This window comes from Chelonoidis abingdonii, chromosome 1, assembly GCF_003597395.2.
Source record: "Chelonoidis abingdonii isolate Lonesome George chromosome 1, CheloAbing_2.0, whole genome shotgun sequence".
Classification (NCBI taxonomy): Eukaryota; Metazoa; Chordata; order Testudines; family Testudinidae; genus Chelonoidis; species Chelonoidis abingdonii.
The window spans coordinates 148,879,692-148,906,579 of NC_133769.1; the positions used below are offsets into that span (position 1 = coordinate 148,879,692).

At 49.9% G+C, this 26,888-nt stretch overlaps 2 protein-coding genes and 1 long non-coding RNA gene across 22 annotated transcripts in view; 2 read left to right on the forward strand and 1 right to left on the reverse strand.

The window, feature by feature from the left end:
- LOC142047607 (uncharacterized) overlaps positions 1 to 26,888 on the forward strand; it is a 114,542-nt gene that overhangs the window by 51,533 nt on the left and 36,121 nt on the right. The window lies entirely within an intron of this gene.
- On the forward strand, positions 8,792 to 11,576 carry LOC116839343 (uncharacterized). The gene is given in 1 exon segment (XM_032805237.2): positions 8,792 to 11,576. A coding segment is annotated over 1 exon segment (1,356 nt). The 5' UTR covers positions 8,792 to 9,428; the 3' UTR covers positions 10,785 to 11,576.
- Positions 12,502 to 23,557, reverse strand: LOC116839346 (maestro heat-like repeat-containing protein family member 7). 20 transcript variants are annotated; one of them, XM_075070716.1, is made up of 10 exons: positions 19,875 to 20,013; positions 18,554 to 18,692; positions 18,344 to 18,476; positions 16,835 to 16,884; positions 16,733 to 16,801; positions 14,975 to 15,511; positions 14,599 to 14,704; positions 14,005 to 14,100; positions 13,164 to 13,268; positions 12,502 to 12,804 (listed from the first exon to the last, which is right to left on the reverse strand). In XM_075070716.1, the coding sequence occupies exons 6-10, from the start codon at positions 14,995 to 14,997 to the stop codon at positions 12,613 to 12,615; spliced, it is 522 nt and encodes a 173-aa protein (XP_074926817.1). In that variant the 5' UTR covers positions 14,998 to 15,511; positions 16,733 to 16,801; positions 16,835 to 16,884; positions 18,344 to 18,476; positions 18,554 to 18,692; positions 19,875 to 20,013; the 3' UTR covers positions 12,502 to 12,612. The 20 variants fall into 20 exon arrangements, 17 of the variants coding, with proteins under 17 accessions (XP_074926817.1, XP_074926784.1, XP_074926974.1 ...); XM_075070683.1 differs by having other exon boundaries at positions 16,733 to 16,884; XM_075070873.1 differs by lacking the exon at positions 13,164 to 13,268 and having other exon boundaries at positions 16,733 to 16,884.

The following is a 26,888-nucleotide window of genomic DNA, read 5'->3' on the forward strand; positions in this document are numbered from 1 at the left end:
CTCTGATGCCTCCTGGCAAGCTGGGGTGGGACTCTGCTAACGTGCCTCCCGGAGCTTCCATTTACCTGGTGCTGCTGTTCTGTGAATAGTGGGGCTGTGAGTGGGGCAGCAGGTACTGAGTGTTGGACTCTTGCTGTTTCAGGGGCCAGTGACCTTTGAAGAGGTGGCTGTGTATTTCACCAGGGAAGAGGGGGCTCTGCTGGACCCCACTCAGAGAGCCCTCTACCGGGATGTCATGTAGGAGAACTATGAGACAGTGACCTTGCTGGGTAAGGAGTCCTGTCCCCTGGGTTATTAGAAGCTGTGGGGGCTCTAAAGAACCTGAGTAGTGATAACTTTATGTCTTTATTCATCATACAAGTTTTGACAAGTTTCCTTGTCTCCCTTTTTTTGCCTTATCTCCCACCCACTAGTATAGTTCATGTTCCTTTTTGGTGCCATCAGTCATTTTAAAATTGCATTTAATGTATCCTTATTGGATACATTAATAACTACAGTTTTCATGCCTTCCTCATTTTAAGAGGAAAATATGCCGCCTGTAGAATTCTAAATGGAGTAAATAGGTGTATGACTCATGCATGGCTTGTGTGACAGTCAGATGAGCTCCTCTTTTGTTACGAGAGTGTATAACGTTGCCATTCAGGACCACACGAGTGAAGGGAGAACGGAGCCAATGGAGGGGAGGAGAAGGGGGGAGTAGATAATTCTGGAGTGCCCAGCTATGGGGAGGGTATGTGCAGGATTAGAGCTAAGAAGCAGCAGTGAGGGATGAGGTAGTGAGATGAGGAGGGAACACAAGAGGCTCCCAAGGTGCTGGGAGGTGGTGCTGGCTGACAGTAATGGGAAGAAGTGGAGGGGAGGAAGGACACCCAGGAGGTGAGCTGGATGCCTCAGTGGGAGGGAGGAAAGATTTGGGGATCTAGGGCTGTGGGGGATCCCAGGCCTTTAACCCCAAATCCCTATCAAGCCTTGTTGCTTTAGAGCAGCGGTAGGCAACCTCTGGCACTTGTGCCAAAGGTGGCACGTGAGCTGATTTTCAGTGGCACTCACACTGCCCAGGTCCTGGCCACTGGTCCGGGGTGGGGGGTGGGCTCTGCATTTTAATTTAATTTTAAATGAAGCTTCTTAAACATTTTAAAAACCTTATTTACGTTATATACAACAATTGGTTAGTTATATATTATAGACTTCTAGAAAGAGGTCTTCTAAAAATGTTAAAATGTATGACTGGCACGCAAAACCTTAGATCAGAGTGAATAAATTAAGACTCGGCACACCGCTTCTGAAAGGTTGCCGACCCCTGCTTTAGAGCCTACACTCCAGTTTTATTTCTGTTCAGTTTCACTTCATTTTATGTTTTTTCCTCAACTGTTATTTTAACTCTTGACCTCTCTCTCCCACTCATTACCCTCTCCCCATATAATCTCTCCATCTCTGTGCACAGCGACCCGGCCACCAATCCTGGGTCCTTGCTGCATTCCTCCCTCTCATGGCAGGGCCCTTGCCCAGGCACAATGGGCACTTTGATGATAATGTTGCAGGGTGGTGGTGTAGCCTGTACAGTTTTTACACCTATAAGATTACGTATTGGGGTACAACTTGCCCTTGTACATGGCTACTCAAAGTGAATTGTGAAGATGAAATTTGGTGAAACACACAGAAATGTGATTTAATGCAGACAGTTATAACTGAAATCGTAGGCAAGGATCAATACACATAACAATCAGTCTAAGATAAGTAGAGTAAAGAGGGTCTTGCACTGTGCATACTTACTAGTTATGGATACCATTGGAAACAGAGATCGAGGGGCAAGGGAGGCCCTGCTCCAGTTTACACTGTCTCGGGAACCTGACAAAATGAAAAAATGGTAACTAGGAGAGGTATTTTATCCGCTTCTTTATTGTAATACTATACCTGCTCCTTTACTCTGACTACAATAATGTCAATAGCTGCCCCAACCCATACGTGGCCTTTGGAAAGTCCGTAATTAAGCATCAAGCATTAATACTCATGATTTACATCACTTATTTATTAATAATTCCAATATATGAATGAGGCCCAACTGCTGAGATACTGAATAGCAACCTAACTGCTTAAGCCCACCCCAAACTTCCTTCTTTCAGAATCCTGTGGCATGTTGCACCTGTTTGTGGTTCCTCGTTAGTCTCTCAAAATGAGGGTGCAAAATATCTGACCTGGGATTCGCTCCTTAGGCCTATTCCCGTAAATCCCAGACTTCAGCATAACTATTCCCACAGAGCCTCCACCTAATATAAGGCCCTTAATTGTAGCAAGTTTCATGACCCATTTATCTATGTTCACCTCCTTGCCCCTCCGTGCATGTTCCAAGCTAATAAGCAATTCTCTGATAATGACATTTTATCTCTAGCGAGTATAAAATTGCCCACAAAACATGAGATATGTCCTAGATCATAAAATCAGGTTGGTGTCAACAGGAGTGAGAGTCTGGAGAGACTCTTGGCCCCCCTTCCCCATCTGCAGCAGCCACAAGCTGTCATCCTCCCGGGCTCCTTGGATCTTCGAGCCTGTCCCTCCTGAGGTTGCGTGTCCCAGTTCTTGTTTCTTACATTCTCCTTTTCTGGAAGAATTAGAGGCTGTTGCTCCTGAATTTCAGTGTTTAATTCCCCAACCATCTCCACACACTGGGGGAGTTTAATTCTCCCTCCCATTACACTTGAATCACTAGATTTCCAAATTTCCCAACGTGCTTTTGTGATGTCACAGTTCTGGGGTAGCGAAGTCTTTGTCTTGCCTCCATGGTTTGCTCAAGGAATGGCCTCTCAGGTATCAGGTCTCTAGCCAGCCCCTCTCTGTGGGTAGGGACCCACATGCCTCTCCTTTTTGACCAGGTTTGAGGATTACAGCTTCTCCTACACTATGTTCACTTGACTAACCTCCAGTTCCTGTGCTTTGCTTTCTCACCAAGGACTGTGAGCAGTGTGTGTGTGATAGAGGCGGGAATTTTGGTGATACTTGTATGATGCCAATACATACCTCAGTTTCCTGCTCTGATTGGAATTGCTATGATTAGAAAGAGCAAGAGATATGAGTGGTTTCATTACATAGCTGTCATGGGATGATATGAATGGGTCATTAAGGACTGGCTGGGACTAACCTACATCAGTGGAATACCCGACAGAGACAAGGGCATAATTGTCACCTGGCCACGGGAGGATCTCCTCTTGGCTGAGTGAAGCATACGTGGACTTGTTCTGTTTTTGGGAGCAGGAAGAACTGGGCTCGCAGACGCAGGGAGCTCTGCTGGAGTGAAGACAAATGGACAGGTACAGTGAAAGGAAACCAAACTGTTTTCTACAGCAGCGTGGCTCAAGGGCATTGGCCAGTATGGACTATATTGTATTCTTTGCTTCTCTGTGCTAATCTAAAGACTTCCAATGCTGTCTTTCGGTTGAGTAATAAACCCTGCTCTGTTTTAAAAGTCTGCCCAGTGTCACAGCAAAAACTTGCTGAGGTGCATCGAATCATGAATGAGGAACAGTCTGTGAACAGGAGTGTCGTTCAGCTGGACCTGCTTGCAGAGATCACAGGTTGAAATAGGAGTGTTGAAACCAGAGGCTCAGTCTCAGGTGTTGGAGCTACATGGCTTATCCTTGTGGAAGAGTGGGAGCCCTTGGGGGTGTAATGCACTCAAGGGGCACCTCCCAAGGACTGTTTAAAAGCCAGGGCATTGCAGAGATCCTGTGGATCCATGACAGTGTCATTGTGCCTTATGGGGAAAAGATATAAAGCAAGAAAAGCATCAAAATGCATATTTACCATCAGCCCTCGTGGGAATCCCTGATTATTTCCAAAGTGTATTAAAAAACCTTCTTTAAAAGCTTACATCTGGGTTATCAGGTCATGGCAGTTTGTAGCCCCAAAAGACCCCCCTCAGTCAGCTCAAACTCAGCTGTTTCTCCCCAAAAAGTCTGTCTGTCTTCTTCAGTCTCCTGAAAGAGGTAAAATCCATCACTGGCCCTTTCTGTGTGGGGCAAAGCTTCAGAAGATGGAGTTCTGTATAACCAGCCTTGTGATCCAGCCTTAGTGACACCAGATTGCACAGGAAACCCATCCCTCAACCTCGCCAGTATCATCTGGCCCATTTCAGCATCACAGTCTGTGACGTATTCATGCTTTCAAGGGCTGGCTCAAAGATACAGATAACAGTCATAAGTAGGGCCAGTGTTGGCTGGCAACAAAAACAGAGTAATTGACAAGCGTGAGCAATATATAATCCTTTACAGCCCGAAAGTGCATTGGAGGGTGGGGGGGACAGGAGCCAGCTGTGTGGGGAAGGTGGGTCCTAGACACTGGGCATTGAGAGCCTAGAGCCTGCTGTGTGCTGGGGAGATGGGACATGAACCAGCCGTGTGCAGGGGTGATGAGCAAGGGAGAGGTGCTGTTGACGCAGTTGAGAGCAGGTGCGAGCATTGTCTGCTCTGCAGCATGATGAGGGTGCCCAGCTTCCCACTGCCAAGTACCCCGCCTCCCAAAGGGAAGCTCCAGAGTGTTTTTTCTGAGCCCAGACTTGTTTGAGGAGGGAAGAAATTGGCAGCAATTCTCAAAAGCAGCCAGCCTCCAACCTCTGCTTTGTGCCCTGGGGAGGAGTCAGGTGTCTCCAGGCAGAAATCTGGGGTTTGTGACCCTGCATCCCCACCCACCCTCTGATCAGCTATTCTGGATACGAACGGTGATTCCAGAAATGAAGAGTAATTTCAGGGGGAAATGTAGTAATAGCAGCAATTTCCGGAAAACACTGGCCCTAGTCATAACATTAAATATAATAATCTCAAGATCTATACCTGTGTTCATCAGATCTGTCCCTCTGCCTTCACATAGTTCACTCTGCTGGTGGGTTTCACCTCTTCCCCCATCTGTGTCTGTCTTGTCTATTTAGATTGTAAATTTCTTCAGGGCATGGGTCATCATCTATTCTGGGTTTGTGCTGTGCCTAGCACAACAGGGGCCCACAGTTAGTTGGCTCTTAGGCACTAAGGTCATGAATATGATTTATAAGAATAATAACTCTCCTGCCACTTTGAGCCAAGGAAGCCCGCCTTGGGGTGTTATGTCTTAAAAATGAGCTGGGGTTAAAACCATGGAATATTCCTTGTGAAAAGTATCCCACAAATTCCATGGACCTCCCTTGTTTTCTTTGCGTTCCCAGGGTTTCCATTTTCCAAACCTGATGTGATCTCACAGCTGGAATGAGGGGAACAGCCGTGGGTCTCAGACCTCTTTGGCTCTGAAAAAAAGTGCTCCTGAGAGTTGTGTGCACAGGTGAGGAATTGGGTGAACCATCTCAAAAACTGTCCATGAATATAGGAAACCTTTGGGATGCCCCAGGGCCGGTGCTAGCATTAAGGCAAACTAGGCAGTTGCCTGGAGTGCCAAAAAGCGCTGCCCCAATTTTTTTTTTACAACATGCCTGGGCCGGGCTGCCGGCGGCGCACTGACACATGCGGCTCAGACTCCCTCTCCCAGTGCAGCAGCCGCTCCATGCAATTATTGTCATTGCCAGCGGGAGCGCCGGCAGCTGGGCAGAACTCCGCAGCTTAGCGCTCACATGGCACAAGCCCGGCGATGGGCACAACAGCAGGGTTTTGGCCCAGCCTCCACCAGAAGTGAAAGTAAGCCGGTCTGGTACGGCGTACCAGACCGCACTGGCTTCTGCGGCCGGGATTAAAAGGGCTCTGGGCAGCCTGCAGCGGTGGGTAGCTCTGATCCCTTTGAATCCTGCCCGCAGCTTCGGCGGCTGGACTGGGGCCAAGATTTAAAGGATTCAGAGCTTCCCGCTGCTGAGCAAAATTGGCATGTTATGAGGTAGTGCCTGTGAGGGACAGGTGTCTGTTTATGTCATCCAGTCATCATGTCCTAGATCTTCGGGGAGGAAAGCGGGGCTTTTACATCCTGCTTTCATTGGATCAAAGTCAAAGATTATTCTCACAGGGAAGTTAGTAGGCATTTAGAGCAGATGAGCGTACCACCGCAGAGAGCACTAGGCAACCATTTGAGAGTATATGACCTATTTAGTTAGAATATGGAACTTTTCATTCAAATTGAGCTTGTACCATTTGATATTTTTAATCATTCAGAGGTGCATGGCTGGTTGGACAGAATGGGTTCTGCAGCACTCCCAGTCAGATTTTGATATGAAAGAATGAAGGAAGGAAGTATACGTGACTAAAAAGGATGTATTTCTGATTACAATCAACATTGCTTAATTTTAAGGGAAGGTCATCTTGATCTCTTAATCAATATTTACGTCAAACAGTTGATAAAATTCAAATAGTGACTTACAGTAAGTGACATGTATTCTCTATCCTTTACTTTTAATAGTGAACATGAAAAAGAACTGAAAGGAATATAATTTCATTTTTCTTTTTTCATTTTCCATTGATGGAGCCTTATGGCAGATAAAAAAAAAATTGTCTGGGGCACAAATTCGTAAGCGGAAGGCTGATAAGCAAAATGAAGAAAAAAAGCAAGAAGGTTTGTTTCTGAAATATCTCCATCCACTGGCCAGAGATGAAGGTAGTTCAATGCCAAAGGATCAAGCAGAGATAGAGGTGGGGATGGGAGTTTCACAAGTTAAAGAAGAGTTTGAAGAACATACTCTGAATATTGAAGATGAATCAAATGAGCCATGGGAGGATCAAAACTTGGAAGACCGTGAAAGCAAAAATGTCACTCGTTTGAATTTGAGCTTTAGTGATCCTGCTACTTGGGCCAAATGTGATGATCAAGTCCGACAAATTCTGGTGGAACATGGGCCGGAACAAGTTCAGCAGTTCGATTTTCCCAAAGCTAGTAAGCAAAGAAAATTCTCGACAATTCATTACAAACGTAGACTTGTCAATGGAGAAGAAATGCACCGTCAGTGGCTGCAGTATTCCACATCAAGTGATTCTGTCTTTTGTTTCTGCTGCAAGTTGTTTGGCAGTAGTACTATTGGCACATCACCTCTTTCTGAAAAAGGCTCAAGAGACTGGAAGAACATGTCTGAAATTCTTTCACAGCACGAGAAAAGCAGTGAACATTTGACAAATGTTCAAACATGGAAGGAACTTGAACTGCGATTGAAATACAAGAGAACAATTGATGAAGAACGTTTGTGCTTGATTAAGCAAGAAGAAAAGTATTGGCAGCAAATACTAAAACGTCTGATTGCTTTGGTCAGAGTTCTTGGTATGCAAAACCTGGCCTTTTGGGGAACACATGACAAACTGCACACTTCTGATAATGAGAACTTCCTCAAATTTGTTGAATATCTCTCTTTGTTTGACCCGCTTATGGATGAGCATCTTCGCAGGATTAAGGATCAGGAGATGCATGTACATTACCTAGGGAAAGACATACAGAATGAGCTTATTCAGCTTCTATCCAGTGCCATCAAACAAAAAATCCTAGCATCTGCTCGTGCTGCAAAATACTTTTCGATCGTTTTCTAAGATTTGTACACCAACGATGCAGCCATAGTTAGAACAAATGACCATGATCATTCAGTTCGTGGATAGGCCTAGTTCAGAGACGGAGAATGAGATGAATCAGTATGTAAAGGAACACTTCTTCGGATTTGTGTCACTTATGGAGACAACTGGAGCTGGTATGACAGAATCTATTCTTCACCAGTTAGAAGAGATGTCACTACATAAGAAAACTTAGCGTGTCAAGGCTACGACAATGGGGCAATAATAAAGGAAAGAAAATGGTGTCCACGAAGAATTTTGGATATTATCACGAGCCTTTTTCGTTCTTGCAGTGCACTTCATTGAATTTGGTTGTTTAATGATGCTGCAAGTGTTGCTTGGAAGCAACCGCTTTCTCTTTGATTTATTCACATGTGATGTTGTATTCTCAGCTTCTACACATCGCTGGGAAGTTTAACACGCCACGTCATCTAATCTCACAGTTAAAACCATTGAGTGAAACAAGGTGGGAGTCGAATCGGATGCCTTGAAACCTCTTCGCTACAGCTTGGTAACATCTATGATGCTGGATCAGACATCTATGAAGACACTACTCTAACAGTGATCATCTGGCAATACGTCACGAGTTGATGCAAAGGCTCTTACAAAAGCCATTTCTAGTTTCAAGTTTCTGTTTCTCTTGTTTTGTGGTATGACATATTGTTTGAGATTTCAACATGACTAGCAAACAACTTCAGGCAAAAGATTCAACATATGTGATGCCATTAATCAACTTGAGAAACCAAGAAGTTCTTGTAGGGCGCAGAAGTGACACAGCCTTTGAGAAAACATTGGCAGATGCAGTGAACTTGCGGAGGAATTGGATGTCCGACACTTTTTGAACCAGATCCATCCGTATTGAAAGAAGAGGAAGCAGTTCGCATTGAAGCAGATAGCAAACTATTTATTATCCAAAGAAAAATTCAAAGTGAACTTTTACTTTGCAGTCATCGACGCCGCAATACGCTTCAGTTGAAGAGAATTCACATTGATGCAGCAAATTAGTTCAGCATTTGGCTCTATATACGAATTTTAACAGTTTGCAAAATAAAACACCAAAGCACATTATGGAACATTGCTGATCTGGAGCAAGCTTTGCAACGTGGTGATCCAAAGATATTGATGCCCTTTGACTTGTGCACTGAATTGCAAGCTATTGCAAGACGAGTCCAAAGGAAGTTTCATCACTCAAGATGTATTGAACTTTATATGGGAAAATAAGCTGACAGATAGTGTCCCTAACATAGTTATTGCTCTTCGCATCCTCTTGACTCTCCCAGTTTCTGTGGCCAGTGGTGAGCGAAGCTTCTCAAAGCTCAGGTTGATAAAAACATACATGCGAACATCAGTGTTGCAACAAAGAGTTGTTGGGCTATCTACCTTGTCAATAGAACATGACGTTGCTCACAGCATTGACTTGGAGGAACTTGTTTCTAAATTTGCTGAACTTAAAGCGCAGAAACATAAATTCTAAATTATAACGTTACTCTGTGACAGTGTATTGTGTATAATGTATGTGATTTATTTTGAAAGGGGGTCGCAAGGTGGAAGTTTCGCCTAGGGCGCAAAATATCCTTGCATCGACCCTGGGATGCCCTACAAAGACTTTCCAAGTTGTGAGCTCTCCAAGTTCAGGATTGTTCCCTGCAGATGAGGAATCATTAGGCAGATGTCATTCAAGGCTTCCTCCCTATCCTGACTGACAGTTGGCATCAGGTCCCTCCCCAATCTCACTTTCCCTTGGTGAGATGCACGCCCAGAACTGATCCCTTCCTCTCTCTCCTTCGGAGAAAATCAGCTCCTGATAGGTTTGATCTCTCCCACACATATTTTGGCTTGTTCACACCTTTTCCCATTTCTCTCTCTGAGATTTCTTTTCTCTCCAGCACAGGGAGTGACCTATGTCTGGATTCTCTCTGTCTCCCATCAGGTGATGAGATGGTGAGTGAGAACGAGGAGAGTCCCCAGCAGGAAGATGCTGAGCAAGTAGAACCACATGGGATGTTATCAGGAATATCCAAAGGGAATGTTTCCAGGAGTTGTGCACTCCCAGAAAAAGCAAAAGCCTGTGAGACTAAGCACAGGCCAGAGGAAAAGTTCAGTAGTTACTCAGACCTTATTACACGCGAGAGCATCAACTTGGAAGAGACATGCTACACATGCCATGAGTGTGGGAAAAGCTTCAATGAGAGCTTAGACCTTCTCACACATCAGAGAATCCACAGGGGAGAGAAACCCTACATGTGCTCTGAGTGTGGGAACAGCTTCAGTCGGAGCTCACAACTTATCAGACATAGGAGCATCCACACAGGAGAGACACCCTACACGTGTTCTGAGTGCAGGAAAAGCTTCAATCGGAACTCAAGCCTTATTAGACTTCAGAAAACCCACACAAGAGAAAAACCCTACACGTGCTCTGAGTGCGGGAAATGCTTCAGTTATAACTCAGTCCTCATCTCACATCAGCGAATCCACACAGGAGAGACACCCTACATGTGCTCTGTGTGTGGGAAAAGCTTCAACCAGGGCTCAAGTCTTATTAGGCATCAGCAGATCCATGCTGGATGGACACCCTACACATGCTCGGAGTGCGGGAAATACTTCAGTTATAGATCAGCCTTTTGCATACATCAGAGAATTCACACGGGTGACAAACCCTATGGATGCTCTGAGTGTGGGAAATGCTTCATGGATCGTTCAGCCCTCATCACACATGAGAGAATCCACACAGGAGAGAGACCCTACATGTGTTCTGTGTGTGGGAAAAGCTTCAATCAGAGCTCAAACCTTATCAGACATTGGACAATCCACATAGGAGAGACACCCTACACATGCGCTGAGTGTGGGAAGAGTTTTAAGCAGAGCTCTGCCCTAATCACACATCAGAGAATCCACACAGGGTAGGTGCCCTACACATGCTCTGAGTGTGGGGAATGCTTCAGTTTTAGCTCAGCTCTCATCAGAGAATCCACAGTGGAGAGACGTCCTACACGTGCTCTGAGTGTGGGAAAAGCTTCAATCGGAGCTCAAACCTTGTTAGACATAAGAAAATCCACATATGAGAGAATTGTAATAAATGCCTTGATTCCGGCTGGCCAAAGATTGTTTTTAAAAAAATCACAATTGCGATTTCCCATAGAGCCACCTTTGCACCATGTTCACTGTGGTGTCTCAGCTCTCCTCGATGAGTTGCCTGCTTCTGCCTTTTGCAACTCCCTGTTCTGTATTCCCCATCACTATCCCAATTCCCCTGTTGTTCAATTGGTTAGGTCAATATTTTTTCTAAAGGGCTGAGAAGACTAGTCCCTAGTAAATGGCTTGGAACTAAGCAAAATACTCGTGCATTTGGCTCCCAAAGCAGTTGTGGCCCAGGCCCTGCAGGAGGTGACTCCTGAAGAGATCACCTTCCTAATCAGGTGCATGTTGCCTATTATTTGGGAAATGCAATTCCTATCTAGGTAGGGAAGGGGAAAATGGAAGTGATGTTTCTGTTCAGCTCACCCCGGGAGATGCACAAATATGTAGAAAATGAAATTGTGTTGAATGTGACATAGCTGCAGAAAGAGACCTATTTTCAATAGATACCTGACATTTGGTGCTTTACAGGGATTCTAAGCCGCACCTGAATTTAGTCCCTAATTTAAATCTGTGCCACCAGATTAAAGAAATAAAAGGGCATATTTGGGGGAGTTATACCTCACTATCACTATTGATACGTTGTGTGGTTGGTGAAGAATTCTCCACCAGAGACATGTAAAGCTTTGTGTCCTTCCCCTGTGGTCTTTGCTCTTGCCCCAACCTCATGATGGGCTCTTTCCCTCCATGTGTCTCAGTAGCTCCATTCCTGTCCCCTCACTAGCTGGCAGTCCCCTGGGTGGGCTGATTTCCGTGGGCTAGGGGACAGAGCCAGGCTCTGAAGTAAAGCAGCCAATTTCCCTGGGATGTTTGCCCCCTTCCTCTGTCTCTGAATTAGGGAGAGGAGTGTGATTCATCTGTCATAAACAGATAGCTAAGGGTTAATGTTTCTTTCACCTGTAAAGGGTTAACAAAGGGAACCAAACACCTGACCAGAGGACCAATCAGAAAACCAGTTTTTTCAAAGCTGAGGGAGGGAATGTTTTGTGTCTGTGTCTTTGTCTGGCTCTCAGCTATGAGAGGGGGATCTTTTTCTTTTATCTTCACAGCTTTTAATCTCAGTTCCCAGTTTGTAAGTACAAAGGTAGAAAAATATAGGCTGTTATTGGTTTTTTTTGTATTTAATATGTGTAGTTGCTGGAATGTTTTTACTTGTATCTCTTTTTGGATAAGGCTGTTTATTCATTTTTCTTTTAAGCATATGAACCTGTATTATTGTCAACCTTGATACAGAAATTTCTTTGTCTTTTTTCTTTCTTTTTTATATAAAGTTTCTTTTAAGACTTGTTTTGAGTTTTTTTCTCTCTGGGGTAGGCTAAGGAAACGAAGGGGAGGGAAATTCCTCTTTGTGTTAGATCTACGGAGGGTGAATCTCTGCAACACCAGGGAATTGGGTGGGAGGGAGAAGACAATGGGGGGAAGAGAGAGAGATTCTTTCCTGTTTCTGGTATTTGGTTGTCTCGTTTGTGGAAGAGGAGGAGAGAATGCTTCTTGTGATGTCAAGGTATCCGTGATGTAAGCGGTTGGCCATTTCAGTAACTCTCAGGTTAGCCCAAGAGGAAAAGTCTGGGTGGGAGAGAGAGGGGGAAGGGAAGTGGGTTATTTCCCTTTGTGGTAAGACTCAGGGCTTCTGAGTCTTGGGGTTCCCCAGGGAAGGGTTTGGGGAGACCAGAGGGAGCCAAAACCCTGGAATTTTCGGCTGGTGGCAGCGAGATCAAATCTAAGCTGGTAATTAAGCTTAGAGGGGTTCATGCTAGCTTCTCAGGTTATGAACGCTAAGGTTCAAATCGGAGTGGGAAAGCTATGATATCATCATCTAAGCTGGGGTCGGTCTCAGAGGAGGGGGCTTCTTTCTGCAGGGTCCCTTGGCCTGCAAGTGGGGGGCCCAAAACAGGGGCCTTGTTTCCATTGGGGTCCCTCTGCCCTGCTGCAGCTGGTCTAACAGAAGAGGCCTTAGTTCTATTGGCGTCCCAATGGCCAGCTGGAGCTAGTCGCCAAGGGACTCACTTCTGTGAGGTCCCATTGCCCAGCTGGGTTTCTTACCCGTCCTCTGCAGCAGGAGCCTCTGCAGCCAACAGATCCCGCTCCTGGCTTGCTGGCTGATGTCGTTGGCTGGGTCAGAGATGTACAGACCTGGCTGCAGCACAGAGTTGCCTGCTTTGGGGAAATCGGAGGAGGTCTGGTGGGAGGAAGAGAAGAGGGGAATCCATCCATCTCCCTTCAGTTCTCCAGCTCCCCTGGGCCACAGCTCTGCTCCCATCCATCTGTAGGAGGTGCTGAGGGAGAGGAGCTAGAGCTCTCTTTCTCTCTGCCCGCAAGGGAGCTTGGAGCAAAGGGACCAGGGCATGGGTCCTCTGTGAGCACTCGCTGCCAGGCTGCTCCAGAATAACAAGGGCCCTGAGGCCAGGCATGACCCTGCCAGCCAGTGGCCTATGGGAGGCAGTCCCTTACGGACCTGGAGGGGACCAATTAGCCAGAGGATGAGGAACTTGACTCAAGCCCTGACTCTGCAGGATGCTGGGGTCAAAGGTCACTTACGTTAAATCCAGGGAGGGAGGTGGCGAATTGGAGCAGGGCAGCGCTGCTCCATATGGCTCTAGCTCTCTCCTGGGTGTTCTTGGAGTGGAGCCAGAACTGGTCATGCTGCGGGAGAAGGAGGCAGGGGAGGGTCAGCGTGCAGGCATACATGCTCTACACATGAGCCTCTCCCTCTCCCCATGAGGCTGAGACCTTGTGCTCGGGAGGAATAGCTGACTCCTCATGTGAGGGTTCATGACACTGCCCACATCTTGCTGGGCACAAGCTCATTGTCTCGCCAGGCTGGGGCAATGGTCGGTCTTGGGGCTGGTCTATTTGCTCTGAACCCCTGATCCATGAACAGCACGTCAGGATCAAGGCACATCCCTGGACCCCAGACGCCAGCTGCAAAAGCCTTGGTAGGATGGATGGAGTAGCCATGAGGACAATCCCTCCAGGAACTGCAGTGTTCCTAGGACAGAAGAGCTGATTCTCTGAGGTGCCTCCTGTATCTCAGGATCTCCCTAGAAAGGGGCCAGTGACTTTTCTCAGAGGTCTATGTCCATCATCTCACAGGGGTGGGTTTCACTCAGTCCCCAGCCAGGCCTGGTTTTCACTGTTAATGCCACCATGCAGAGCTCCTGCTGACAGTCACAGCTCCTTCCCTCTGCTCCCCTGTGCCCCCGCCCCAGGAGGCGTAAAGGTCCCAACATTGCACTGCACTGACAGCTCTGGGAATGTGGGGCCACTTGGGTCCAACCTGGGAGGACACAATGCAAACGAGACGCGCCTAGTCTCTCCTTTGCAGTCCTCTGACGGGGTTCAGGGGAAATTCCGCCCCAGACCGGCCTATTCTACTCACCTCCAGGAGGTGCTGCAGCTTGTCTGAGGTGGGGGTCTCGGTGAGCAGGCACCCGAGCATGGCGTCCAGGCTCTGTAAAGAGGTGTTGTGCAGAGCCTGCAAGAAGAGGGAACACCCATCAGTCATGGGACCTGGGGCTACACCAGTCACGGGACTAGGGGAGTTCTCTGGGAGCCCTGGACAGACTCAAAAGGCACATCCTGGCCTCTCAAATTCACATCACTCCAAGGACACTTAGTGAGAGTTCATGGCCGGATGCCTGCTAGCTCTTGAAGCCTTGCCCTTAGCAGTTCTCAGTGCAGGGCCTGGTACCCAGCTGACTAGGAAACAGCCAAACTGCAATGAATGGGAGGTAGGATCGCCAGGAGAGTCCAGGCAGCAGAGCACAGAATGAGGAGAGGGAAGGCTGGGATCAGCCACGGGGGTAACACACAATCCCCCCTGGAGGGAAGGGGCCCTCCCTCCCAGTTTGTCCCAGGCCTGTTCCCAGCTCTGCGCACCTCTCCCCTATTCTCAGCAGCTCCAGCAAACCGAGGGAGCAGGGACCAGAGGCGGCTCCTGCTCCTGGGACAGAGAAGCAGGATCATGACCTACTTGGAAGTGGGTAGTATCCTGCCCAGTGCTCATGGTGAAGATGGTGTAAAGAAGAGCCCGCAGGAGGCGTGATTCCAGCTTCAGGGCAAGTGGCGGCTTCACTTTGCTGGGGGGAGAGAGGAGGCCATGTTATCCTTGGCAGCACCGGAGTGGTGCTGGCACTGCCACGGACATGATCCCCTCCCTATGGCCACTCGAAAGTTACTGGAGTGAAATCACCCCCCAGCCAGGAAATAGGGGATGTTCCCGCCTCCTCTGCTGGGGGATGCGAACAGCCACAGCTGGGGGTATTCTAGGCCAGAGAAGATCTGGGACTCCCAGCTCCAGACCCGATCAGCACCAGGGTTAGGGCAGCTAGATGGAACAGTCCTGGTACCTGAGGCTGCAAACTGCGGCCATGGAGCTGGAGATGATGGAAGTTGGCTGTGGCACTATGGGCACATTTTCAATCAGCTCTGAGAGACCCCAAGAAGATACAATTGCACGTGAGACTCAGGCCCCACAGTCCCACAGGCACTTCCCAGGGAGGAGGCCAAAGTGCTCTGCAGAAACAGCCAATGTGACCTCCACCTGCAACCAGCTGGGCCTCGCGTTCCTCACATCCCCTCCCCTTCGGCCTTACAATTCCCCCACTGCCAGCTCCCGATCGGTGTCAGAAGCTCTCACTTCCCTGCTCTCCAGCCCCAGGAACCACTGTCCTCTGCTTCCCCCTCTGCCCCACTAACTCTTCCTCCCATTTCTGGGTCCCTTGCCCCAGAGGCAAGACACGGGGTCCCACTCACTGCAGTGCTCTCCACAAGGGCTGCTTTGGAGACGTGGGGCTCCAGAATGTCCAGCCCTGCTGCTGTGCCAAGAAGCACAGACGTGGGACAGCATGGAGGAAGAGGAGCTGTTGGGCCCTGTCCTTCACCAACTAGGAGTGGGGTTGTCATAAATAGATAGCTAAGGGTTAATGTTTCTTTTACCTGCAAAGGGTTAACAAAGGGAACCAAACACCTGACCAGAGGACCAATCAGGAAACCGGATTTTTCAAAGCTCAGGGGAGGGAATTTTTTTGGTTCTTTGTCTTTGTCTGGCTCTCAGCTATGAGAGGGGATCTTTTTCTATCTGTAAGCTTCTCATCTTCAGTTTCCCAGTTGTTTAAGACAATGGTTTGCAAATATAGGTTTTATATGTTTGTTTTGTACTTACATGTGTGTGTGCTGGAATGTTTAAATTGTATCTCTTTTGAATAAGGCTGTTTATTCTATTTTTTCTTTTAAGCAATTGACTCTGTATAATTGTCACCTTGATACAGAAGTATTTTTATGTCTTTTTCTTTCTTTTTATATAAAGATTTTTTAAAACCTGTTTGAGGTTTTTCTCTGGTTAAGGCTAAGGACGAAGGGAGGGGGGAAATCTCTTTGTGTTAGCTTGACTAGGTTTGAATGCATAGCCTCAGGGGAAGAAGGACGGGGGGAAGGTAAATTGCCCTCTCTGTTTTGCATTCAGGGAGTTTAAGTACAGTATCGCCCAGGATAACCCAGGGAGGGGGAGCTGGGGATGAGATAAAGAGGAGACAAGGGGAGGAGGTTGTTTTCCCTTTGGTGTGAGACTCAGGGCTTCTGAGTCTTGGGGTCCCCCAAAGAAGGTTTTGGGAGACCAGAGAGGGAGTCAGGCCTTGGAAATTCCTGGCTGGTGGCAGTGAGATCAGATCCAAGCTGGTAATAAGCTTGGGGGAGTTTCATACAAGCACCCAGATTTTGGACGCTAAGGTCCAGATTTGGGAAAGATGCTTATGATAGGGGTGGGGGGAGAGAGAGAGAGAGACGGTTAGGAAGGGACCTCCCTTACCCATCTACACCAGCTCCATGGCTCAGGAACCCCATGGAGTTGGACAGGGAAAGCCGCCCTGCTTCCCAAAATCAGTGTCGTCCCGCACAGATAGGTTGTAACTGGGACAGTGTCTGCAGGGAGCGGACACCTTGGCCTGCATGAGACAAATGTTCCCACTTTGGGGTGCCAGGTAATGAGGGAGAAGTTTCCCCCATTGCAGGTGATGGATTCTCTGGGACAAGACCCCCCCTGTGTGGGTGGGGCTGGAACAAGGGGCAGGACAGACTCGGGGGGCAGCACAGCTGGAAGATTTTTGTACCTCAGCTCTGCCCTGGAGGTGCTCCTGGGTGACCCTGATGGTGTCTTGTTCAGGGGACACATCCTCTTCCTCCTTCTCTTCTTCCTCCTCCTCTTCCTCAACCCACTCCTCTTCCTCCTCCTCAGCCCACTTCTGCTGGGCACTGCGGGGCTCTGCACAAGGGAGAGAAGGAGAAAGGATAATCCCTGCTGCCACTGGGGGGATGCAGTGTAGAGAAATGGCTCAATGTCCACCATCCTCAACAAGGAAGCCCATGGCATAGAGGGCCCCACCCTGCCCCTTCCAGAAACACCCTCAGGCCCATCAGCCTCAGGGCCCCGTGGCCATCAGCCCCCCCCACCCCAACATCATCAGGGAAGGCTGGCGCTCCCCCGACTCTGCCCAGCATCCCCTGCTACAGGGTGTGGCTGTGCCACCCCCACTAGTGTTAGTGGGGCGCCTGTGGCTCAGTCCTGACGCCTTGGTGAAACAATGGGCACAGGGTGTTACTAGCCCCCCATCGCCTCCATTTTTCCCCCTGTCCCCTGGGTCTCTCTTCACCTGCAAAGAGGGAGACTTCAGCCTCAGGGCTGTCAGACCCCACAGAGTAGCTGCTAGCCCCTCGGGAGTAGGCGGAGCTGCTGGTCCCTGTGCCAGAGCTGCCCAGCTCCTGCTCTGGTCTGGCTGGGGGCTCCTCAGTGGCTAGGCTGGTGGAAGGCTTCTGCTGGGCCCAGGGGCTGGGCTCCTGGCTCCTCTGCTCCCTGGAAAGGAAGCCGCAGAGCCACCTTGCCCGGCTCCCGCCCTCTCCTGGGTCCCTCCTACATAGCATCACCCGGGGCCACCTCCATTTGGGACCAGAATGTGCCTCATGGCCTGCTAAGGGAGCTGGTGTTTTTATCTTCCTCCAGAAGGTCAGGGAGCTCCTCCACTTTGCCTGCCCACTGGCCTCTTCCCCGCCTGCAGGAAAGAGGGGCCACTCTCCTCCTGGGCAAGATGGACGCTGCTCCCTACTGGGTCCAGAGCCACCTGCCCAGCCTTCCTCCTCAGCATCCACTTCAGCCGCTCCATCCTGGAACTGAGTGGGGAGCAGCCATGAGTCTGGGCTCAAGGCAGCCTCTCATTAATGGGCCTGCCTGCTCCCCTGCCCACGTCCCCTCTGATGAGGCAATTCCTCCTCACCACACACCCTTCTCCAGGGCAGGGGGGCCGCCATCCACACGCACTGGCAGCAGCTCACAGCACAGGCTGCTCCCAATGTTCCCCCTCATCAATAGGGCCCTGTGAAACTGGGAGAGTCTCGTCCTCTCAGAGCAATGGGGCTCTCCGTTAGTTTAGACAAGCAGCTCCCTCCACCCCAGTAGGCCCCGCTTCCTCTCAGGCCAGAGAAAGAGCAGAACCCAGATAGTCCTCAATGAAAGTTTGTTCACGAGATGCCAGTCCTAGGAGGGAGGAGTCATCCTCAGTTCCCACTGATTTCACTGTTTGCGGTTGTGGGTGTTCAGCACCTGGCAGGTTCTGCCCTCCCCAAAGACTCTCGACGTTGGGAACAATCTCCTGCAAGGGAAGGGCTGGACGCCCTATTGCTGGGCCATTCCCACCACACTGGCGATGGCTCTGGAGACCTCCACTCACTTGCTCTAGATGGGATGGAGCTAGATGGCAGATGCTCTCTTCCTCGATCTCCTGCACCCAGGTGGGCTGGAAAGGGTGCTGCACAATGCCCTGCCAGCAGGGTAAGGGGTAGAAGCCAGGAGATCGAAAGTGGCTGTGAAAACAAGACAATGTTTTATTGCCAGGGGATGGATAAACTCAGCCTAGCAACTGGGGATTCACAACACTGACCTACAGCCAGCAGGACACTTCCCATCTCCAAGTCTCCTAGTACCTCACACACATTCCTGAAGCGTGACAGCCCAAGGGCTCTAGGGCATTTCTTCGGAGGTGTCTCTGCTGTCGTTGTCTTCGCTGTTGTCATGTTCCACTCTATATGATTTTACAAAAATATGCTAAAAAGTGTGAATATAATGTAACTGCAATATACTTCATGCAAAAGGTCTCTTGTAAGGTATCATTACAACGCTTATAATCTACTGAGTGTGATCATCCTATTTGTATAAATGTATCACTTTTGTATCTGTATCTGGGTGGAAGAGAACAGGAGCAGCCATCATGAGAAATCAACTAGCTACCACCTGAGCCGGAAAAGGCTGTACAGGGGAAAGGAGCGTGAGGAGGGCTCCAGGGAGGCATGGCAAGGCCCAGCCCAGCCCAGCCAAGTGGTCCCTCCAGCCCAGCCCCAGCTGAGTGTTCCAGGCCCAGCCGGTCCCAGCCTTGCCATGGCTGTTTTGACCATATATGACCTGTGACGTTATGGATGTAATATAATACCTCATTGGAAGGCGACAGGGCCAGAAAGAGTTAATTAACTCACAGACTGACTTAACCCTTTAAAGACTGGGTAGGAAGATATGTAAAAATCCACTGACTTTCCTTTTGAAAGAGCCAGTGTGGATAGCTTTGAAAAGGTCTCAGATGGAGAAAGAGCTGTTAAGAAAGTTGAGCAGCTCTACAACCAAGTGGCTGCGTTTGGCCAGTTGGTTGGGAAGACAATGATGTTGGAACAGGAATGTCTCCATTCTGATTCTTTAAGTGAGCAGTCTGTGCATCTGTGTTGATGCAAATTACTTGGCTGGCAGGGAGAGGAAAGACTTGCTAATAGCTGTTAGCAAAGACAGCCCACCCCATCAGCCAGTGAATTCTGTTATGCAAGAAAAATCAGGGTTTGATCCTTCAGAACAAGGAGGAAAGACAAACTTAATTTTGCAAAGGGAAGCCACAGGTTAACCCTACAAGGCCCAAACCCCAATGGTATTGAGCCAAAGGTGTGGCATGATGATAAAATGATTGAAGGTGGACACTTGCAATGAATTTGTTGTTATTGCTAATGGTAATTTTTGTAACTAATGTGTTGCTATTACCAAGAACTGTAAAAATGTTCCATCCAGGGTGACCAGATGTCCCCATTTTATAGGGACAGTCCTGATATTTGGAGCTTTTTCTTATACAGGCTCCTATTACCCCCCACCACTGTCCCGATTTTTCACAGTTGTTATCTGGTCACCCTAGTTCCATCCCTCCCTTTCAGAGGTCCCTGTGATCTAACCTGTCACAGCTTCTGCGCCTTCTATTTGTTTCCATCACACTAGGCGTCTGGCTTTCAAGTCTTGCCTACAGGAGGCAGCCAGTCTGTTCTTGTTGGGATTTCTGGAGCTTCTGAGCTGAACTGGCAGGGCCGACTTTAGGAAGTGTGGGGCCCTATTTGAACATTTTTTGTGGGGCCCCAGCAGGGATAACTGAAAAAAAAAAAAAAGTAAAAAAAAGCCTTTCATTTCTTAGCAACTGGTTCCCTATAAAAAATTCTGATTTAAGGGACGTGCCACAGTAGGTATTTTTTATGCCAATAGGGTTACCGTACATCTGTGTTTTCCTCCCGGATGGCGATTTAAGAACCAAAAAGCCTGACATGTCCAGGAAAATATAAATGTATGTTAACTCTACCTAATTTTTTTTTTTAAAAAAGATGGGCCTGAACTAGAAATGAGCTCCTTTTTACATGTGTGGGTCCCCGCCACTCCCTGGGGATGTGCTAGGGTGACCAGAGGTCCCAATTTTATAGGGACAGTCCCGATTTTTGGGTCTTTTTCTTATATCAGATCCTATTACCCCCCACCTCCTGTCCTGATTTTTCACACTTGCTGTCTGGTCACCCTAGGGTGTGCACGTGTGAGTCCCAGTTGCTCCCTGCCCTCCTCATTGAAGCAGGTGTGCAGAGTTACTGCCCTGGGAACTGCAGGGCAGTAGTGGACATGGGGCTGGCTGGAGGCAGGGCAGGGCAGGGCAGGGGCTGACTGGAGGTAGGGTCTGGCTGCAAGCAGGGCAACGGGTGCGGGGCTGGTGCGGGCAGGACAGTGGGTGTGGCAGAGGTGGACAGGACAGGGGATGTGGCAGGGGTGGGCAGGAGACAGGCTGGCTGCTGGCAGGGAGCGTGGGACTAGCTGGAGATGGGCTGGTGTAAGGCTGGGGGTAGGGCAAGGAGTGCGGGGCTGGCTGGAGATGGGCTGGTCAGGCAGAGCAGGGGGTGCAGCAGGGGCTGGCTGCAGACGGGGTGCAGGTACAGGGGGTGCAGCCCACTCTGTACGGTGGGTGCCCCCTCCTCCTCCCTTCCACACCAGGGTAGCAGCAGCAGCCAGGGCTCGGGGGCTATTTAAAAGGCCCAGGGCTCCCCTGCTTCTACCGCCCCACCCTTTAAATAGCCATCAAAGCTGCACCGCTTCCCCAGGGCTCCCTTGGCTATTTAAAGGGCCGGGGCGGTAGAAGCAGGGGAGTCCCAGGCCCTTTAAATACCACCCCTGCAGAAGCCGGGCCACTCCAGTACAGTGCACCGGCTCTTGCCAGTACGCCGTATTGGGGCTTGGGCACAGGGCCCTCTTACGGGCAGGGCACGATTCAGGGGAATTGGTTGAATTGGCCTAAAGCCGGCCCTGCTGGCAGCTCCAGCTTTTATAAGCAAAGGCTGGCTGGTGTGTCACACAATCTCTTTAATACTCACCTGAGATGGGTCACCATGTTACTTGTGGCTCTGAGTGTCCATATAAGGAAAAATCTCACAAGGTTTGACCATCTATGGCGATCAGATACCAGTGATGTGAATGTGCCATCACCACAGCGGTGACCAGAAAGCCAGGTGTTCTGACCATCTATGGCCTGTGATGTTATGGGTGTAATATAATATCTTGTCCAGCCAATCACTCAGACAAACAAGTTGTTTATATTTGCAGAAGATAACGCTGCCTGCTTCTTGTTTACACTCCTCTGCATGAGATGTCACAATTGTTTCCTTGGCAATGTCACAGATTGCACCCATCACTTTTAAACCACTTTGTCTGCACCCATGCCCTTAATCCTGTACTAAAATTACCTTTTCATGTCACTGAGCTCTCCTGTTGCTGCGGGGTACCGTAGGTGTGAGGCAGGGCAGGTTGGGAGAAGAAATATTCTTTATATGAAGAAGTTTTCCTCACACAGATCACATTTGAAAACTTGTTTTCTGAATAATGTGAGTTCTCCACTCTACTTGATGGTATTTCTCTGTTTGTAACATGAACTTGTGAACACCACATCCAATCAATTCCAAAATTCCAAGAATATTCTAGGCATCAGTGAGCAGAACCGTTTTGGTGAAAATTCGAACGGAAAACAGACCAGTAGTGCTTAAGTTAGGTTTGGCGCCTAACTCCTATTGAAATCGGTAGGTGTTATGCACCTAACCTGCTGGTAAAATTTTCAAAAGTACCTTTAAGTATCTGCTTGCATCTTAAGCAACTAAATACCTTTAAAAATCTGGTCCTTCATCTCTGCCTCAGTTCCCCATCTATAAATGCAGGTTAATAATACTTTATCCTAGTGTTTGCCTATCTTGTCTATTTGTTTAGATTGTCCCATGCCTGAAATACAATCTCTTACTATGTTTTTGTAATGAGACCCTGAATTTTGGTTGGGACATCTAAAAACTACTGCAAAACAAAAAGTGATCAGCCCGATAATATAAAGGCCCACCAATGATCTATTTTTCAGGGCAAGTCACAGGCCCAGCTGAATCAGAGGAAAGTCTGAGAAACCCCATACCAAACAATTATGGATTAACCTGCCCATAGAAGTTCCTTCCTGCCCCCCCATCAGTTAGTGGTAGGCTTATATTCTGAAGCATGAGGATTTATATCCCTTCTACATTTTGTATACCAGTGACGTTTGGATGATATTGGCCATATAAATGTCTAATTCTTTTTTGCAGAAGAGGTTTGAAACTCTCTGTGCTATGCACGTCAATTAAGTATGCCCCACACCTGCTTGTCCTTTGTGCATGACTTAGATCCCATTGTTTATCATGACATACAGAAAACAATGCTGCAAACCCAAAAGCTTTCATTTGGAATGTGGTGACAGTAAATTTGACTTGTCAAGGGGTCAAACACAGATGTCACAGCAATATGACTTCTCTGGTAAACATTTTACAGGACAATCCATAATGGATCTGCAAAACTCACCAGTTGATAGAGCCACATGTTGGGAATAAGCATTAATGATAAGAAAGACATTGACAAATTGTACTCTCCTAGTTATTTGAAGCACAGCCAAAAACAGGAATTAAGTATGATGATTTTACGTATTTTGGCTTCAATCTTCAGCTACACCTAACATTCAGTAGGCGCATGTGGGGTCCCATTTGTGGCTCCTCAGTCCTGGTTTGGCCACCAGTGCAGTTTCAAGCCACACAATTGATGTGCATAGCACAGAGAGTTTCAAACCTCTTCTGCATATTGGATAAGGTGATTTGAACCTGTTGTGCTCTTACATGTGATGTTATCCAAGTAATTGTTAATCAAAGTAAAATAATCCTTTTCTGAATCAGCAGCATCTCACCCAGGAAACTCAACCCCAATATCCTGAGGAAAGAGACACAATCAGACAGAGACTGAGGGCTCCCCCTGCCTTTTAGCAACAACTGAAACCCCCTCTCCACAGGGACATGTCCTGATTTTATTTGCCCCCATGTTAATCCAGCCCAGAGCCTGCCCCGGCCTGGGGAAAGTGAGTGAGGGGGGGGGGGAGCGACAGAGGTACGGGGATGGCGTGAGCTGGGCGGGGCAGGCGGAGGTGGATCCGGGCTGCTGTGAAGGTCAGAAAGTGACCATGCGCGGGAAGAGGCTGCAGCACCTGAACTGCAGGCAACTCACAGACTGATTCTGCCCCTCGGTCCCTGCGCACACGGGATGGGACATCGCCGGGCCCTGCCCCAGGCTGCCGCTTGTGGGGCGGCTCCCAGTCAGACTCACGCCACCCCCGCCCGGTGCCCGCCCCCAGGCCAGCTGGCGGAAGGAAACGTCCCCTTTCACTCCGCTAGCCATGCCTGCTGCTCATGTGCCCCCCTGTCCCGGGGGCTCGCTCTCGCGGGGGCAGGGGCGACGGACCAGGGCTGGGCCTGGCAGCCCGGAACTGGGGTTCTGAGCCCCGAGCCCTCCCGTGCGGAGCCGCACTCACCGCTCGCCCCTCAGCGCCCCGGACCGGTCCCACCTCCCGCGCCTCCCCGCCGTCGCCCCGAGTCCTGCCGTCCCCCCCGCTCCGGGCCCGCCAGCAGCACATGGCGGTTCCCGCTGGGTGCCCGCGCGGGATTGAGCGAGCCAGGCCCCCGCGGGGCTGGGGCCGCCCCTGGCCGCGAGCGGGATTCGAATCCCAACGGCCGCAGCGCGCGCCCGGGGCAAAGGGTGGGGCGCAGCGAAGCCTCAGGATGAGGTAACCGAGGCCTCATCCCACGCGCCGAGTCTCTAGCCTGCGCTCTCTCCGCCAATCAGGGAGCGGGGAGGGGCGCGACGAAGTAACGAGCTACGGCCCCTCCTCCAATAGAAGGCCGCGTGTGAGAGAGAAATACGCTTCCCAGTGTGCACCGGGAGGGGCGCGTGGGCACATGGCCTCTTCCGCTTCCCTCTGTATGGGAGCGCCCGTTGCCTGAGCAACCGCCTCCTCGCTTCCGCTCTGAAAGGAGCCAGGAACTACAACTCCCAGCCTGCCCCGGGGCGTCTCCGTCCCCTCGAGCCCAGGTAAGGGCGGGTCCCTGGGTCAACCTGACACCTCCCCCCCAACAACTCCTCATCCCCGCCCCGCTCCCCGGAGAGCTCCAGCCTCGGCCTCCTCTGGCTCCTGACGCGAACTCGCGTGTCCCGGGGTCTCGGCCCTGCTCCCCCGCCCTCTGTGTGGTGGGGGCTGCCGAGCGCCTGTTTCTCCCCTGGCCTCGTCTCTCCCCGCCCCGGGCCACTGCCCCACGGGGGGTGGGGGCTGTTGGATGGAGCCATATGGCAATACGAGGGAGGGCAGGCCTGGGGGCCAGGACTCCTGGGTTCTCCCCCAGCTCTGGGAGGGGAGTGGGGGAGGGGTTGGGGTGCCTGCTGCCCTCCCTGCGACCAGCAGAGCCCCTCCCAGCTTGCTGCCCCAGCATGCGCTTGGGGTGCTGGTGCCTGGAGCCGCCCCTGCTTCCAGCACCTCTATCCAGGCAGCTCCCCCAGCCTGACACACACAGAGCCCCTGCACCCGCCCCACCCCAGGTCTCCTCAGCCCAGAGGTGAGCCCACTGGCTGCGTGGGGAATCAGAACCCCCGACAGGGCCAGTTTTAGGCTGATTTGCCCGATTCCCCCGAATTGGGCCCCACACCTGAGAGGGCCCTGCGCCCTCAGCTTCTCTCCCAGCAGCAAAGCTCTGCGTCTCCAGGAAGCAGCAGCTGTTGCTCCTAGGCAACCAGAGATGCTGGCGGGCAGAGGGCTGAGGCAGAGACATCCACGTGGGTGTTACAGGTGGGGCGGGGGGAGAAGGCACATGTGCTTTGCAGGCTTCCTTCCCTTCCCCTCCCGCCAACACTTACCTGGAGGGGACGCCAAGGGGTCTTCTGGTCTGGTGGGAGACACGACTCTCTGCAGTGAACCTCAGCCACCTGAGCAGCTGCTGGGGCTTCCAATGGTGAGTGTTTGACCCTGTGATTCCCGGCAGGTTTTTAATATTAGGTTGGTGTTGTGATTTTCAGTGATGTTGCTGTTTGAGGGTGAGTTTGTGCCTGCCTGTGTCTGTTTCAAAACTAAAGTCGGGATCGTGTAATGTAACCCAGGAAAAAAGCCCCGAGCCGGTACTTAGTGCTGTGAACGCCAGGTGAGAGAGAAAGGGAGGTTTGGAGGAGGAAATCAAATACATCAAAAGGGGAGAATGCGAAAGGTCTGCAACACGGCAGGCTGAGACTTATCTCCCCCACACACACAAGAGGGGAAACTGAGGCACGGAGTGATCTGATTTCCCCTCTCCAAATTATTTTGCAAAGAAAGGGGACTGGGGCTCCTATCCAAACCAGTTCCCTTTCCATCAACTCTGCTTTCCCTGCTGCAAGACCGCTGTAGGGGCTGACTATTTCCATTAAACTATGGCTCTTTCGTTTGCCCTACAACAATAAATTAGACAGGCTTGGGGGGGTGGGCTATTCCCTCCCCCAAAGCTGTGTGGATATTAAGATTTTTTGGAGGTGGGGGGCATGATAATATTCCAGATCAATCAAATGCCCAACTCAGCTTTCTAGCCATCCAGCAGCTCTAGGGCAGGGAAGGAAGGTGCTCTTGATGCAGAGTGGTTGCAAAATAGGGGTGAATTTAGCGGGGGGCGGGGGCTCTGGTTTAAATCCCGCGTGATACAGCCATACAGAATCACTGGCAGCACTGGGAGAGGCCATGAGTGGAAACAGGTGGCCTGGGGGTAGGGGGACATTTGCCCTCAGTCCTGGGTTCTGGGATGGACTAGGCTGGGTGGTGGGTTCAGTCTAGTCTTCCAGTCTGTTGCTCTCACTGGGGTTTGTGGTTTTCATCTGGCTCCACCTAAAAGCTCAAACAAGCCTAGTAGAAAAGGGGAGTGAGAGAGGCGTGAAAGGGTGTGTAAGGGGTTAAAGTGACCCATCAACAAAAGAGTAAAACCAGAGTTTGACTAGGTTTCCCCTCAGCCACCACTCCTGCAAACACTAGGCAAGGGGCAGCCCCATTCCTCACCGAGGCTATGGTGAGGGGCAGCAGAGGAGGAAGGAAGCCACATGTGATGGCAGTCCCCTCCCCTCCCCCCAGCACCCACCACCCCCTCTCCGGCCCCCAAACTCTGTCCCAGAGCCTGCACCCCTCCACCCTTCCTGCACTCCACCACGTGCTCCAGCCCGGAGCCTGGACCCAGCACCCAAACTCCGTCCCACTCAGCCTGGGCAAAACTCTCCTTGGTCTGGCTCCCAGCCCCTCTCCAAGGGTTGCAGCTTTCTGGAGGTGCTGCCTTACACACCTTCCTCATTCACACCTCATTCATTCAACAGGGCAATTGATTACAAAGTGGGGGGAAGATCTTATTCTACTCCTAGCAAAAAGACATTTTTGTTTTACCTTAATTACACTACCTTTGGAGCCTGCTGTAACATATTACCAAGGTTCAATACAAAGTCATATAAAAGTAAATACAAAAATAATAATGCGAAGATTTATCTACAATTGCATTGATTGACTGCTGTGTGCAGTAATATAGTAACCCCTTGGTGTTTGAATGAGGTTTTATACT

Excerpts from the sequence above, each read along its gene's own strand:
- LOC116839346 (XM_075070427.1), bottom strand. Across the intron at positions 17,787-18,343 it reads CTCCATCCCATCTAGAGCAA|TTCCAGGATGGAGCGGCTGA; the intron begins GTGAGTGGAGGT and ends CTCCCCACTCAG. Across the intron at positions 15,512-16,732 it reads ACCTCCAGGGCAGAGCTGAG|TTGGTGAAGGACAGGGCCCA; the intron begins GTACAAAAATCT and ends CCCCACTCCTAG.